Source organism: Cavia porcellus, unplaced genomic scaffold, assembly GCF_034190915.1.
Source record: "Cavia porcellus strain 051 isolate PalLab524CR breed Dunkin Hartley unplaced genomic scaffold, mCavPor4.1 scaffold_2, whole genome shotgun sequence".
Taxonomy (NCBI): domain Eukaryota; kingdom Metazoa; phylum Chordata; class Mammalia; order Rodentia; family Caviidae; genus Cavia; species Cavia porcellus.
This window is the reverse complement of record NW_026947485.1, coordinates 46598581-46615931: the sequence shown is the minus strand read 5'-3', so window position 1 is coordinate 46615931 and position 17351 is coordinate 46598581. Positions and strand designations below refer to the sequence as shown.

Below are 17351 nucleotides of genomic sequence, written 5' to 3'. Positions count from 1 at the left end.
CTGTTTATTTGTTGACTAAGATTGAGTTCTGTTGTAATTGATGTTTCTAAAGACATCTGTGAACAAAATAGAGGAAAACCCTTAAATATTTCAGAAACTGGATCATTCCTGGGTTTACTCCATTTATAGAATGTAACACAGAATTTCTTTAAATAAGAGAAGCATAACAGAAATTACACAACTTTCTTGGCATATTAGGAAAAGTCACTAAAAAAGAAGGTGTGCATTTTAATTTACTTATCAGTAAAGATACTGATTTTAGTTTTGTTTACATGTTTGTCTTTATACATTCTTCCTGTTTTTTTCTCAGAAGACTAATGTCAAATACCAGAAACATAAAAGAAAATTTAATAGATTAGTCTTTATCTCATATTAAATAGTTAGAAAAAGTTGGAAACAGAGTTCCAGGCTATAGAAAACTATTATATTAAGATACTACTAATAGGAGATATTAAATATGTTTTTGAATATTTAACATATTCAAAGCTCTGTGCAACACATGTTAAGGGAATTTTCTACTTCTGTCAGTATCCATATAAGAAGTATTCTTATTACTATTGTTACTATTTTTTTTTTTTTTTTTGTCTTTTTCTTTTTTATCGGTACCAGGGATCGAACTCATGACTGCCTGTTTGCGAGGCAGGCGCTTATGCCGCTGAGCTAAATCCCCAGCCCCGGAAAGACTACGGAACTGACTCATGTGTGCATACATGAACAAACAAAATGAGTGTTTTTAAATGACTATTAATTGTAATATTAATTGCAAAGTGTTTTTCAAAATAAATAGTGGCTAGTAACTATTTACAACATGTTGGATAAAATAGAATATGTTTCTTTATTGATTTTGCCTATGTCTTCTAAGATCCAGATTCAGTCTGTTTGGTAAAACAAATGGCCCTTTGGCCCCCAAGTTCATCCTTTTCAGGCTGAGCCTGTAAAGAGCAGTCTTCCTTTCAGCCTGAAGCGGATGACTTTCTCTTCTATGGTTTCCTCGCTGTCCACAGACTCAGGCACCTTTGCCTTCATTAGGTCTCTTGGCCTTAGGTAATTGATCTCTGAGTTCTTGATCTATGACCACTCACCAGGGCTGTGTAAATGCTGTTTTTAGTATATCCAGATGTCAATATAATAAACATCACATTATAGGGCTGGAGAAAACCAGTCTCTAAGCCATGTTATACACATTTTCTAAGGTTGAGCTATAAGTCTGCACTATACAACTTGAGTAAACCTTCTCCATACTTGGTTCATTCATTGTTTCTATGACAAATACATATATCATTGGTTATTTGGATAAAAATATCAGGGTCACTTATTAACATAGACTTATTTAAGTGCCAGCCTATTCCTGACACTAGACATTCAGTGGAGGAAATGAGAATAGAAACTCCACTCTCATAGAGCTTATAGTCCAGTTACATGAAACTACCTTTCCAATTACTTAAAATAAGTGCCCCCTCAGTTGCCATTGAACGCCCAAGCTTGTGAGTTTGACTTTGTTTCAGCACATGTTTTCTCTCAGCGTTTCGTACACAGCTCTAGAGGTGAAAGGAGGCTGATTTTCCGCGAATACTTTTTTCAGAGTGGTGGCTTATAGAAGGCCCAACTATTGAGCCCCACACAAATAAAATGGTGGCTGGTCAGCCCTGTGAAGTACGTACTCATAGCCATGGAAGATAATCTGCAGGGGGACTGCATTGAACATCAAGCAGTTGAACTTTTTACACTTATTTTCTCCACAGATCACATATGGTATATATTAAGAATACCTTTATACCGAGGGTCACAGAAAATTACAAATGTAAATGACCTTGGAGATCATCTAGTTATTCCCTCAGCAAGTATTTGTTCAAAATCCACTGTGCTTTGCTACTGTGCATTTTGATTGTCAAGCAAGAGAAGAAACAGATGGAGAGGCAAAGATATTTGTTCTCTTCTAAGCAGTGGCAGAACTTGAACAAGATCTCAGTTGTTTTCAAATTTTATGCCAAACGCTGATACAGTGACAGTGGTGTTACCCCTTTGTCATTCCTGTTTACAGAATTTCGGGTCACTGAAACCTTCATTCACAGCTAGTACATACTCTTGTATGATATAGTAAAAGGGTGAGCATTATTGATATTTGATCACTGTTCGAGCATTCTTTACCTTGTAAAAAGCAGTTTTATATGGCTCAATCTAAGTTTTCTCCTGTGACCATGTCAGTTTCTGTTTGAGATCAGAGATAATATTTTTCCATTTATTCTCTTGTACCTATATGTACATATACTTGCCAGTGTACACACATACACAGTTGTTTGTTTCTCCAGAATATGTGGTTTGTAAAGAGAATCCTGGAGTCAAAGCTCATATTTTCCCAGAGTGATGTTTGTGCTGGAGAGTGTCTTTTTCTCCTCCAAACTCACTTTAGACCTCTCTCCAAGATGCTGTCCTCCACACAGTGCATCCACATGTTTTTCTTTCCTCTGAATCCAGTAAGAGGTCAAGCTGAGGAGGAGAGGATTTGAGTTACTTATTCCCCACCTCCTTTCTTGCAGGACTCTGTGTGGGGCTAGCTGTGTTCTTCTACCTGTAGTTATCATTGTTGTTACTTTTCTCATAGCAGTAATGGTGTTTTTTCCTGACTCTGACTTTAGATTGTGTACTTACAAAGGTATGTTTTCTAGGAACATGAGTTATGAGGTTATATTTGCATAGATTTTATACCCGCAAGCTAAGTACTAAGACTTGTAAATGTCCTGAGGCAGAAATAACAGTTAATAATACTTATAAACAGTACTAACTTACACTTTAAATCTCAAAACTAATTATTAGTTATTCAGGCTTTTTATGTTCACTAGAAATTCTAAAATAAGAAAATATCAGCTGCAGTTAGTTTCTAATATGGAATGTAAGACAATATTCAAACATTTGTGAAATATAATTTACTTCTGCTGTTACTTTTATTAGCTATGGGTGTAAAACATTAAATCAAATACACTATAAATTTGGCATGTAATCTTTGCTAGTACAAATGTTTTCCAAGTTTTATTCTTTGTCTATGGTATATATAATTATATATCACATAAAAATAGAAGAGTAAGTAGCCAAAGAAAATATTTTTTAATTCAGTAAAGTAGCATTTTGGTTTCTAACCACAGATTGACTTAACTATTCTAAAACTAATTCATTGCTAGAACAAACATTTATGGAGCTCGTATCATATGTTGTCATTGTGCTCAGTGCTTTGGAAATTTGGAATATTCGTGGGAATCATATTCTGAACTCCACAAGGCTTCTTAATAATGTCACAAGTCCATTAAGTATTGATTGGCAAGAACCAAAATGAAAAGTCAGATCTCAGCTCTGGTTCAATCTTCCTTTGCACATAACTGCACCTCAGTCATCAGGCACTCAGTATATAACTAACCAGATATTAAAAAGCGTGAGAAAAGCAGTTCTTCATGCATCCCTAACAAATTTTTCATTTTTACTCTAGGTGATCAGTAAAGTTGCAGGCTTCAATGCTCTCTGAAGTAAGCTAAAAATAGGCAATAAATAAAAGTACGGATCTATTCACCATATGGTATCGCGCATCTGAATCTATTATACTTTCCGTCTCAATATTGTGGGACAGAAAAGACCTAGAAACTCTTGAAAGACCTTTCACATTTTATTAATGCCTAAAAAATTTAATGTTTATGTTAATACCTGAGAAGGCTATTTGGAAGACTGTGTCATATAGTCCCATGTCCCAAATTCCTTATGAAAATGGAAGCTACTTTCAGCATTGCTTGTAGGAACATTTTAGGCTCTTTAAATGTATTGAACAGTCAGGGAAATGGGGACTAGGATAGAAAAACAAGGGGCTTGAGCTGGACTATTGCGCGCCCTTGGTAAATACATCACACGAAAGATAGAAGACAGAATGCCTCCAGACACGCCCCTGATTCTGTTAAATACTATCATAGGACACTTAATGATTCCTACAACGATTTACAGAAGTTTCATAAAATGCAGTTGCAGCTCTTATAGATGTTAATGAAGATTGCTTCTAATTTTTATACATAATCTAGTGAGATGGGAATAGTGTTAGATGTCAAGGAAAAATTAATGGAGATTTTTTTAAAAAGTCATGAAAGATAAGCACTAGAACAATAATAGAGTTTATGGATATAAGTATGAGTGAACAAATAAGGTAAAATTACTTTGATCGTTATTCTAGTGTGCAGTCACAGTTTGAGGGATTAATGTGAAAATCTGACATATTCATAGTAATTTTGGCAGTTCTTGCTTTGAACTTCAACTTTGTGTGTTAGGGTCTTCCACTTGAACTAAACTAAAAAAAAAGTGACATAAACTTGTTTGTTCTTTTGACATAATTTTGACTACTTCCTAAAAGACACTGAGAAGCTAACCTGGTGAAACATTTAGTATGTCCAGTTGGGCTTCTAAAGTGATGCTATGCTTCTTAGTAACAAGATAAAAGGGAAATCAAATTAAATGTTATCATTCTCTTTTATCCCAGAGAAGACTACAAGTACAGTAGTTTTCTCTTCTGGAGAAACTGTTTTTCCCAGGCACAATTTCTAAAGAAATAAATCTATCTAGTGAAATCTTAGGAACTTTTATTTTTTTCTGAAAATTTAAAATGTTGCACACACGTTTCAAGTAAAGTTGTGATTCCTAAGAAAAGAAATTATCTAATGACTCTTTATCTGTCACCTCCAAAAGCAAGCCGATTTGAATGTTTCCTTTATTATGATGTATTAGAACTTCATTAACAGGGAAGTCTTGTAAATGTTATTGTTTTTGAGCAAGATCACACTGTGCTAAATAATGAGATATGGGAATACATCGAACAGCTTGACTTCGGCTGACTTTTACTTAAGAGTGTGAAGCATTTTAAATTAGACTATGCTAGTATTGATGAAATGTGCACAAGGGGGAAAATAATTTAAAGTCTTTGTTCCATTTTGAAAGTAGATAAATTATTTGACTTAAAGCACTGTGACCTGGAAATACAACAACTTTTGTATACTCTTGGAGAAAGTAAAAATCAGGCAATATTTTGGAACACAATTTGGCAATGTTTAACAAATCTACAGTGCATTTATCTAGTGACCTGGCTATTACATCTGCTGAGAAGAATCCATTCTTAGATAAACTTGTGAAAGTATACTGTGGTAGATAGAGATATGAGATTACTCAGTGCAGAGAGGTTGAAATAGCAAAATAAAACTGTTACAAAAATAATATATATAAGCACAACAAGAGAAGTCACTAAATTAATTTGAAATTCATTTGAAAGAACACCCAAAGCCAGATGTATGGAGTTGCTTTATACATCTTGATATGGAGAGAACTTCTGAATAGATTAATAAAGAAATAAGTCACATCTAAGCCATGATGAATTATCTTTTGGTAACTTAAAAAACAGAAAAAGGCTTTATGGATATGTTTATATCAATCATGCAAATTTATATATTACATAAACAGTTGTATATATTTTTCTCATTCATATTTCAAAAGTTAAATATGTAAACATTTGTTTTCAGTAGGGAGTGTTCTAGATAGAGGTAGATTAGAGGCTACTGTTCTTTCTATTTGATAGCTTTTTGTAAAATTTTGATTTCACTCACCAAGTGTGTATAATACTTATATCCTAAACATAAACATATTCTATCATAAACGTAGGTGTTTTTAAGTGAATCATTATTGTTCTTTATTTTATATACTTAAAGTCCAGTAACTAATATTTTACAAAATAACGAGATGACTATTAGGTTTCTGAGATTATGAAGCATAATAAATCTTAGTGTGTATTGTATTGTCAGAAAATCAAGTCAAATTTTCAATGGAATACTTACACCACAAACAAAACTCAGCTCCTACGATTACCATCTCCTTGAGAGTGCATCTCTGAGCTATACAGAAGATATGTCAGCTTGGGATGAGATAGAGACATCAAACCTACCTCCCCTTCTGAGCAAGCAAATAGGAAATCAGTCATTGGAATTGTTCTCCTGATCCGTGGAAAGGAATATAACACAAAACGAAGGCCCCTCTGAGTGTACCTTCATACTTAATAGATCCAATTTGGAGTCAGAATGGAGAGAAAATGGTTGCATGCTTCCTCTGGACCCTGCAGTTTTACATAGTGTTCACTACTTTGGAAGCAATTTCAGAAGAAATCAACAGAATGACTATCTTCTTTTTTACATCTTTTCAGAATTGCGACCTATTGTGAGTCCTTCTGTGTGTCTGGATCAGGAAGGACATTTACAACTGAATACTTCAAGTCACCTTTTAAAAGCAGTGAAGTCACACATGTGGAAATCGTGGGGCTGGCAACATGAACAGCTGTAAGCTAATCATTTTGAATTGTTCTATGCAGCATGCATTTTTAGGCAACAGTTAATATACAAAAAAGGCACAGGGCAGATCTGCTATTCATGTTGGTGATGGTATTACGTGTTTGAATTATTAGGCTATATTGTATAAATTTCCAATTATCCTTTCTTAATCTCTAATCTGTTCTACACTAATGAAAATTTCTGTCACTGAATAAACATTTGGATAAATTGCACTCTTATCTAGTAAGTTACATTAATACAAATTGAGCTTAAAACCTTGACAATATGAAACTATAAAATTATAACTTCTACTTTCTGCTTAAATGGCATTGCCTTAATTATGAATATGGCTGAATGCATTTTTTCTAACTAGTAAATGTTTTATGGCTCCAAGGATCTAAAAAGGACTCTATCTTTAACCTTGAGGTATCAAGTTGTTCAACGTATCTTCAGGGAAAGGATTTTAGAGTGGAGATAAATGATGGGGAAGTTTAGAGATTTTAATTACCTTCACTAATACATAAATGAGAGTGCTTCATCCTATCTTATGGTTATTAAGTAATATGGCAGCAGTTAGTAGTACTTATTGAAAAATTAAATGCAACTTATGCTTATCTAGACTTCAAAAGCTAAAATAATGTGTTTTTTCATTGATCAAACTTAGATATTTAATATAAGCAAGCCCGGTGAAGAAAAAGAAAATAGTTGTATATTTTATTCTCTTTTATAATAACCATGTATTTATTTCATCACAAAAAATCAAGCTAGAGTGACTTTTCCTTTGGAGACTGAACTGCTTTTTAAATATTTCATCCTGGAAATTGACATTTATTTATCAGGGGTAAGAGGTTTTAGATAACCTTGAACTAGAGGGGAATGCATTTTGGCATATTTTCGTGGACTGTTTTTTATTAAAAATTAGTATCTCTTCATAGAGAGGTGAAGATGGAGCAATATAGGAAGGGAAAGAAGAGGAGAGGAAAATTACTGTTTCATTGCTCCCAAATTGTAATGTATGTCAACTTTCTAGTGACAGCACCATGAATCTGAAATCATGTGATAGTGTGACTAATTTAGTTTTTAAAATATTTAAACCTAAGTATTTTTACTCTAAGTATTTCTTTCCTCTTTTAGCTTTCTTTTTTCTTTTCAAAACTCTTGATTAACTTATCTGGATTGGAGAAAACCAGCTTATCACCTCTCTTGGTACCTGTCTGCCCCCTGGTGGTGATGCTAATATCAGTTGAAATTGTTCAAAGACACACTGAGTGCTGGGGTCCAGCAAAGGATGAAAGACACAAACCTTTTAGGTAATTTTCACATTACACATTCAACCTTGAATTATGGGGCACTAACTGTGTTGTTTTATTTTTCAGAAATCAAACAAAAGTCCTTGTTCCGCATGAGACAATCTTTAGAACTGAGGATCTATCTGTGATTCTGAAAGCGTATGTGTTGGTGACATCCTTAACCCCTTTGCGTGCATTCATTCATTCAACCAGCACAGTATGGATTCCACCAAAGAGAAAGCGCTTCACTGTCAAGGTAAACGTTCCGTTCAAGCTGTTATTTCACACAGAATGCAATAAGGAAAGTGAGTCAGGCTGCCGTTCTCTGACCTTTATAGTTATCAAATTTCTTTGAACAGAGATTGCATCTTTCTATTGCTGCAAGCAGAAAATTTTATTTAATAGGTTCAGGTTCAAAAATGAACTGGAAATAGCTTAATTCACTAAAGATCACCAAGGCTGCAGTTCTCTTTTTCTCAGCTCATCATGTTAGTTCAATCCCGTGACCCATCCAGAGCTAGTTCTTGGCCTGACTCTTGGCTTTCCATTCCTTGACTTTCCAGTTATTTAAGGAGCACGTAGTGAATGTCATAAATAAAAATATAATTTTGTTGTTATGATTCTTGCTGCACAGTTTGAAAATAGAATATACATTTCATTATATCATTTCACGTGGAATATTTGCTGAGTGAAAAACAAAACTCCCAAGTGTGCCTGACATAACAAGCAGTGGCACAAAGGGTGATGAGTACTGTTTCAGGGAAGAACTTAACAATAACCCAACAAAAGTTTAGTTGGAAAAGGTGGTTCAGGTTAACTAGGCTTAAAATTGGGTTTTGTGACAACATGTGGTAAGGAAAATTTGATATTACAGAAATAATTGTTCAGCTTAGAGATAAAAAGACACAGGAAGAAATTTTTAAAAATGCACGAATGCTTCATAGTTCTAAGAGATCTCAGAGTGACTGAATTTAATTTCTTTTCCAGGATTTACTTCACATGAATTGTATTTTTAGTTCTTAAAATATTACAATGATGAAAAATGTAATAGGTCGTTTCAATGTTGTTGATTAAAAACAGCTTAGCATGATAATTGATACACTTGAATGTAAATACAGTGAATAAAATATCTGACATTTTAGGGATGGTATTTATGACTCATTTTCTTAAAATTGCTTTCTTTATTTTTAAATCAATCATCCTATCTTGATCACATCAGTATCTATGGTTTTCAAATAATCTTGAAAAAATGGAATCTGATTTGATTTAATGTTGTCTCCTGAAATTCCTTATTGTAGTTATTTTTATCTCCTCAAGTACCATTCATTATTTCCACTTTTCCTTCTTTTTACATATAATTATATGGAATCACTGATAGTTGGCCATTTTTTACCTATACAAAATTGTGACCTTGTAAATTCACCCTAATCCAGTAACTGGAGCTCAGTTATAGAGATGGGATATGATGCTCTTAGATCATGTCAACATATTCATATATTTAGCAAATCTTTTGAGTACAGACTGAAATCTTTGCTATTGTCCAAGGCCTCTTTATCTATTTATTTAATCCATTCTACTTAATCCATTTATCATTTTGTTTGCAATCCCCACTCAATTCTTCTCACTTCATAAAATCACCATTATAATGGTTTATTCTATACACTCCTGTTTATATAATATATTTTCTTTTGTATGTATTTGTAATATGTGGAAATTATATTATATTATATTTATTATATTTTCCAGTTTCTTATATATTTTATTATATTTGTAATATGTGGAAATTTTATTATATTATATTTATTATATTTTCCATTTTCTAATATTTTTGATGCAGCACTGGATATTTTTAGGAAGAGGTCATTTCCATTGGTACTTGCTGTTTGTTTGCTTTTGTAGTATTGGGGATCAAACCCAGGAGTGCTCTACCACTGAGCTACATCTCCAACTATTTTTTATTTTTTAAGATAAAGTTCCTCTCTAAGTTTTCCAGGCTGATTGCTTTCCTCCTGCCTCAACTGCCCAAGTAACTGGGATTACAGCCATGCACCACCATTGTTGTTACATGCATATTTTCTGGTTATCTTTTCACTGATTTATTGTACTCTGTGTGTGTTTTCCATTACTATTTACTTATCCACTTCTTTAGTAAGAACACCCTTATTGCTCCAGTTCCTGGACAATACAAATTGTACTTTCCAATTAAAAACCATTGTGTGTGACCTTTTATTAAGGTGCTTGGGATTTTTCTGCAGAGTGTAAAGCCAACAATGCAATCATAGCTCTATCTGACAGCTAAATAATGCAGCTTATCCCCCAGAATGTCCCCATCAGTCTCTACCCCCTTTAGAGGTTTCATATCCCCACCATTTTGCCAATACTTAGTCTTTACTAGTCCAAATTTTGCCAGTTTAACAGATAAAATACTATGTACTACTCCTGCAAATACCTCAGCTTCCTGTGTACCTGTCAGCTTTATCCACAGTGCCCCTTTGTTGATATAAACAATCTTCGATTGATGAATAAAATTAGTTTTTCTTGTTTATGCATTGGGGATTTAATTTCAGAATTTTTTAAAATTTCTAGATCAAAAAGATATGCTTCTCCACTTGTTTTCTATTACCTTTATAATTTTTCTCGAAAATATAAATATTTAATTCAAAAAGAGTGTACCATTGATCTATTTTCTTTAATATATAGTCAATCAGTTCTCCAAACATCATGGAAAACTTACAATTTACCATCAATCTGATGTCTCCATATGGATATAGAGCTGCCTCTGATCTTCCCATTCTGTCTTAGTTGCTCTAAATATTTACACTACTTCACAGCATAAGTATGTCTGAATGCCTAGCAAGAGCGACTACTTGTCTCCACTTTTTATTTTCAAGATTAGATAACTTGGTTTTAAATATTTATTTTCTTCCTCATAAGAAGGCCCAGGATCTGCTGTCTATACGCAAGACAACCAAGAAAGGTGGTGGTACAATTCAGTGTTTTCCTCAAGGCCTGAGAATCAGGCACTCAGATTCTACGGGAAGAAAAATATAGGTGTCCCTGCTCAAGAAGAAGCAAGCAAACACTTAGGATTTATTTCTTCCATTTCATCTGTCTACTTAGTGTTGTGGCTGATATCTAGATATGTCCCCAAAGTTCATGCTCATAGGTAGGCTTTTGGAAGATAACTGGATCATAAGCATGGGAAACACTGAGGAGTTTATAGCTAGTGTGATGCTAGGAGATGAAGTCTGGTGGGAAGTGGATACTGTGGACATGGACCCTTCAGAAGGGTGTATGTACCGCCCTTTTCCTTTGATGGCTGGCAGCTTCCTGCCTCCCATGCCATGAGCTGTTCCTGTGTTCTGATGCCTCTCTGCTGTGCCACCCTTAGGTGGAGCCAGCCAACTCTGGCCTGAAACCTCTACAAACTGAGCCAAAGTAAACCTCTCCTCCTTTAAAGGGTGAGTGTTAAGTATTGTGTTTCAGTGACCAGAAAGTAACTATGACACTTTGAATGCTTTTGTTTCATTTCTTTTAACCACCTTTTCCTGTTTTTTATTGCAAGTCTTGAATGATCTGTAAATTTAAAAGTTGTGCATCCTCAAAATACATAACATAGTTTAAGACATATATTCATGTTTATTTCCTCATATTGATATCTAAAATTTTTCAAAATTTCTGCTCTTTCCTCCATTCTGTCCCCTCAAGTCTCCTTTAGTCTTAATTCATATCACAATATAAATTTTTATTTTTAATTGAAATAATCATCCCCTTCCTTTTTTTTTGTTTTGGTTATTTTTGTTTAGTCTTTTTTTCTTTCAAAAGCAGACAAACTTTATCAAGGAATTTATCACTTACTGCTTTATCTGTTCACAGTACTCTTCTGCATTTGCTTCTTTATATATTTGAGTGTTTTTGATTTGTTTTAGAAGTCTTTCCTCTTTAATTATGGAAATTTAGTTTTCATTTGTTCTTGAAATGTGTTTGCTTATTGTTTTTTTCCTTCTCTGTTGTCCAGATTTTGATCTTGGTTTTATATTTCCTTATTATTTTGCTGTTTATCTCCTTGTCTACTCTCTGGAAACATTTCTGTTTTCTGGAGCATTGCTTGAACCTTGTCTCCCAAATCATGAAATCTTTATATTCTTTCCTATGATCAATTTCAGCTGATTTTTTTTCTGTATTTCCATTAATTAGCTAATGCTGTATGTGTAACTTGTATGTCAATGTCCTTGAACTTAAAAACTATGTACATTTTTATTTACACCTGTGAATTTCTTGCTGTATATCCTTTGTACTCTTTTCCTTGATTTCTTTTCCTATTTCATTTTGTGACTGTTTCCCACTATTTCCTTGTGTATTCTACCCATTCTTGTTGTGAATCCTAGTGCATCCATTTTTGTAGCATGATACCTGTTACTGAGTTTACGGCCTTTCCTTTGAGGTCCCTCTACTTTTCATGTGCTCCTTTGTCCTTTGAGGTTAAGTGTTTCTTGCCCATGTTGCACATTCCAGCTGACTCAGTGCCTGGGAAACACTGGCCCTTACAGGTGAGTCCAAGGGCAGGCTGACCAAGAGTTCCTGGTACCACAGAATTACCCTGAGCTGCTTCCTTACACTGCCACTGTGCTGGGTGAATTCCCTGTCAGAATTTCACCTCTGCATTCCAGAAGAAAAGCCCTGAATGGAAGCAAGCCCATCCTTTTTGTAATCTCCAAACTTCATGTTTCAGACTAAGAGGGAGAAGGAGTGAAGTGCAGGGTGACGGGTAATCCCATCTATCTCATTAGCTCTTTACCTGAGCGCACATTATGCCCAGGAAATACAGTACCCTGAATCCCGGGCCTGGACTTAGATCTGTTATCTATCAACAAGAAGGAACAGGTAGAGGCTGCCCTGGAGAGCAGAGATGAGGTTGAAAGAAAATCCGCACAGTTTGCTCCAGCTGACCTCTCTCGTGTGGCCGCCAGCAGTTTCCACCCAGCCTCCCTGTCCACGGCCGCCAGGGCCAGACCAGTTCAAAACAGCTTTCAGCTTTCAGATTTTTATTAATCACCGTTTTGTTATCAAATTCACACTTCTGTCTCCTTTTGTGCTAATACACCATCTTAACAGGAAGCTGAAGCTCTTAGGCACTCTCAGGGATTCTTTAAGTGTGTTTCCTTTTTTTTTTGTTTACTGCAGTGCCACCCTACCTACCCTGAAAGGAATGCCCGGTAGAAATGATAAGGTTTCTGTGTTTGTTTTTATGTATGTGCTTTTCTGAAGATAAATCACAAGAAGGGAGAGCTGTTGGATTTGGTTTTCCTTATATTTTTCAGGCTTTACTCACTATTTTCTTGTTGATATTTTTGTCTGGGGGAGGGGTGCAAGCTGCAGCTGTGGCTGCAGTACAGGAGAGAATGCAGCTCTTGTCATTTTCATCCTGTCCTTGGGGTTTATCTTTTTTGGATCTTATCTGATTATTCTGGACAAAACTGCTCTCTGCTCTCAGGGGAAGTGGTGCTGCTTCCTGAGTTAATGTACAAGAAAGTGGTTTTTCTCCTTGTGAAGTCAAAGTTACACTCGATGATAAGGATGGATTTTAGGAAACAAGGGGATATGTATTCGCCCTTTAAAGCATTTCACTTAAAGCAAATTGATCATAGATCGTTTACCTCGCTATTTCATCCTAGTATTTTAGATGTAGGAAAAAACACATTACCCATAAACTTCTCAATGATAATGTGGAGGACAAAACTAAAACCCAACTTTAAAAACTAACCATGTTATATCAGTTATGTTATGAAACTCCCTTTCTTAAATTCCACAAAACATAATTTGTGTGTACATGCAGGCGTGTGTGTGTGTGTGTGTGTGTGTGTGTGTGTGTGTACCATGGCATCCTGAATGCAGAGATGAAATTACTTAGTTAAATCAGTAATGATTTATGCACTGTTCAGTGAGGCAAGCCCACTAAACTGGTTATCAGTGGCCATTTATAGAACATTCTGGCAGCTAGCTGAGGTATGAAAGCAATAACAGATATAACTATGAGCTCATTTATTTCCAATTAGGTCTGCTGCTGTGATGCTGTAGGAGCTTTGAGGGAGCTGAAAAATATCAAGAAATACAAATTTGAAAAATAATGAAACTTCTGTAAACAAATTTTTAAAAATCCCCTTAGAATAAAAAAAATTTTTATAACATAAGCATTAGATGTTTCCCAAGAATGTTAAAATTTTAAAGGGGGGAATTCAAAAGCAGAAATAAAATTAACAGTGATCCCAATATATCGTTACTGTACCTTTTAATCTGAATTTAAAACCATCATATTTGTTGTTGTTAAAGCAGTATTACTTTCTTGGTGAATATAATAAATCTAATTTTAAGCAGTATCTTATTGAAAAATATCTTCCCCCAAAAATTTCAGACTTATTATTAAATGTTCCAGTTATAGCCAGCAGTTCAAGAGTAGAATTCTTTAGCAACCATTCTAACCAACTTTTGTTCAGAAGTATTCACACCTGCCTTTATACATAGGTTAATTTCTAGAAATGTCAGAAATTTAAATTTGATTCTTACAATAAAAAGTCCCAAGGTATCTCTTTATCCATCACAAATCACAGAACAAGAAGTTACCCAACAGAGTGGGAACTTAAATGTGAACTTTTCACTAGGTTTGAAAGATCTTTACACTGATGACCACAGTGTACTATTTTGATGAAGATGCATTACTGAAGTTATTTGTAAATTTTCAGATAAAAACTTACCAAAAGCCTTATTTTGTCCTGTTAAGCTATAACTTAGTGCAGGATGTGATGAAATCCCGGCATTTTGGAGGCTGAGGCAGGAGGACCACTGCCATTCCATATTTGAAGAAGCTATGTTTGTTGACTTTCAGTATTTGATATCAGATATAAATTTATATGAAGATGATTCCTTGCATACAATCAATCTCTTGCTAAATGCCTCATGAATCAAAGATTGCTTAAATTGAGTGAGGAAGTTGCTTAAATCTGCTTTATTTCTAATTACTCTAAGCAGTCATTCTACTTTGCAAGTATATACAAATAATATAGATAAGTGATATATAAACAATAATTTGGTTTCCAGGAAATGCAACCTGGAATTCTGCTCAGATTCACCTTGATCAAAGGGTAAAACACAAGAAATGTATACATTTTTCACATCGATATCTTTGAGAATCATCTTTGATAGAAAACCAAGTGAAAGAAAACTCCTGTTCAGTCTGGCTTGGAATCACCAGCTCTTCACCTTTGGGGGACATTCTTACATCTCTGGTGTCTACAGTTGTCTCTTGCACTAATGTAGTCAACATAGCTGTGCAGAGCAGAATGTGGCAAAGAGGGGCATGATGTTATTTGCAAGGTCCTCTTTTAAAAAATGCATCTATTTTTATCCTTATTCACTTTGACTTCATTTGTCGTCAGTATTTATGCAGTGCCTTTGATAATGTCAGATAAGATAGCTCATATATTCCCAGAGGAAAAATGAGTAATGTCTTTGGAAGCAGGTACAAACTTACAGAATGGTTTTTCAACTTTAAGAAGTGTTCTTCTGCTGATCATTTTATTTATAAAACTGCAGGTTGTGGAATAGACCTTGTAAAGGACTTTCATTGAGCATCTGGCCCTTTGGAGGCCTGGGAGATTTATGTATACTCTAGAAAGAAAGTGAATAAAAATCTGCTCCTGTGAGTTTGTAAAAAGAATTGATATGTTATTTACCCTATTCTTGTTTGATTAAATTTTAAAAATTGCATTTGGGTGTTCATTATAAAGTCTGATATTCTATAAATAGAAATTATAGACAATCAATGTATAATTAAATTAAAAAATTGTACTGAAGCTGACAGGAAGGAAAAACTTAACTAAGAACTGCAAAGTAACATTTATCTAATCAGCCCATGGTGTTAAATATTACTTCAGTTATCTGCTTTAGAAAAAGGATTGGTTTGCATGATTCTGAAGTGTATTAGTTTAAAATAATACTTAGGGAAATTTTATCTTTATTCTAAAAAGAATTGCTCTCATTCATTCAATTGAGTCATTTGCTTTTGACTTTGTCATGGAAAATATTTGCCAGATATTGCAAATTGCAATTTGCCAGATATTGCAAATTAGTGAATTGCTCTATTCACTAATTTTTGAAACTGAATATGAAATATTATCCTAAGTAAGAAAAAATATTTACCATTATGTTCATGTTTCTGTGGTCAAGAGTGTTAATCTGAACACATGATTCTAAACTCTAGAAAAACAGGCCTGTGTCTGTGTCCTGAAGACTTCACCGAATGCCAGGCAGATGCTTAAACATTCTGATCAGTGAATGGTAACCTACAATTATCATTTTAATTAACTACGCCTTATTAATAGCAGCACTAAAAACTGTCATTTGGGAAAATAGGACTCAAGAGTAGATTTGGCAACAGGAAATACTGTGATGAGCTTATACAAACAATCTTGTTAATTTAAACATGTCTTATATCCTCTGAATCAATGTAATGAATTAATAGATACATGCAAATGTACTACTTGATATTGTCTTAGTCTATTTTTATTGCTACAACACAATTGTATAGTTGAGTTAATTAATAATAAAAAGAAATTCATTTTGGTCTGAGATATAGGAATCATATCAATTGATGGCATTCTTGATAGCAAGATCCTGAGGAGCCATAGGCACCATGTATCAAGAGAAAGGAAGCATGATGTATATAGTCTCTCTCTCTCTCTCTATCACTCTCTCTCTCATAAAGCCACCAATATTTAATCATAGAGGCCTTACCATAGAGTTCATCTAATTCTAATCACCTCCCAAAAATCTTACCTAAATACCACATTGAGTTTCACCCTCACAGTACCTCACACTGAGGAATAATCTTCAACATATATTTTGGAGAGAATAATAAACATAAAGTGCCTAAAAGTAAATCCTAACCCTCAATAAATAAATTTGCTAATTATTCATTATCCATCAATTATTTCCTTTAATTCTACAACCTCAGTTGATTAGCATTAATGTTATGTCACAGAATGAAGGTGAGCTAAATTTCAAGGTTTTCAGTGTGAAGTGTGGGAGGTAAGTGATTTCCTTTAAAGTACTTGAAGTCTGAAAAGGGGGATTTTTTTTTCAGGGTTTTTGGGATGTGAGGATGTATATTTCTCTTCTCCTTTACTTGTCCTGTTCAAAGCTTCTGTTTCCTGGGAGCTCTGCGGTGGGTGTGAGTGCAGGGTGTGTGATGGACTCAGAGAGGGCTTGGAGACAGCCAGCGCCATTGCCCCAAGCAGAAGCTCTTTAAAATTTACCAGTGGAACCCTTTCACTTTTGGCCCAGAGCAAGTGTTCCACTCATTTCTTATACTCCTCATTGATCCCATGTTACAAAATAAACAAAATAAGCAAGTGTTTAAAGCAAAGGAATACATAAGCACAAGAAAAAGAGGATTAGTAAGTGCAATGTGTCAGGGTATTTTATGTATCCTTGGAGTACAACATTGCTGCTACTTTAGTTTCTCATCACTTCTGTTTAATATTTGTTTAAAATTTAAATTTGTTTTTAGCTGATACATAAAAATATAAACATTTTTACATATTTACAAGGTGACATGTAGTGATCTAATATATGTAAATATTGTGCAGTGTTTATATCAAGTTAAATATATGTATCTCCCCAAATATTCACCATTTCCATTGTGAAAATGTTAAGATTAACATGTATAAAA

General features: G+C 34.3%; 1 protein-coding gene across 2 annotated transcripts in view; it reads left to right on the top strand.

The window, feature by feature from the left end:
• The window catches only part of Cped1 (cadherin like and PC-esterase domain containing 1), a 266447-nt gene that overhangs the window by 84317 nt on the left and 164779 nt on the right, over window positions 1–17351 (top strand). For both annotated transcript variants that reach the window (XM_063241609.1, XM_063241610.1), the window contains exons 6-7: window positions 6212–6344; window positions 7712–7880. In XM_063241609.1, coding sequence (XP_063097679.1) covers window positions 6212–6344; window positions 7712–7880 — 302 coding nt within the window. The remainder of the gene's footprint in view (window positions 1–6211; window positions 6345–7711; window positions 7881–17351) is intronic.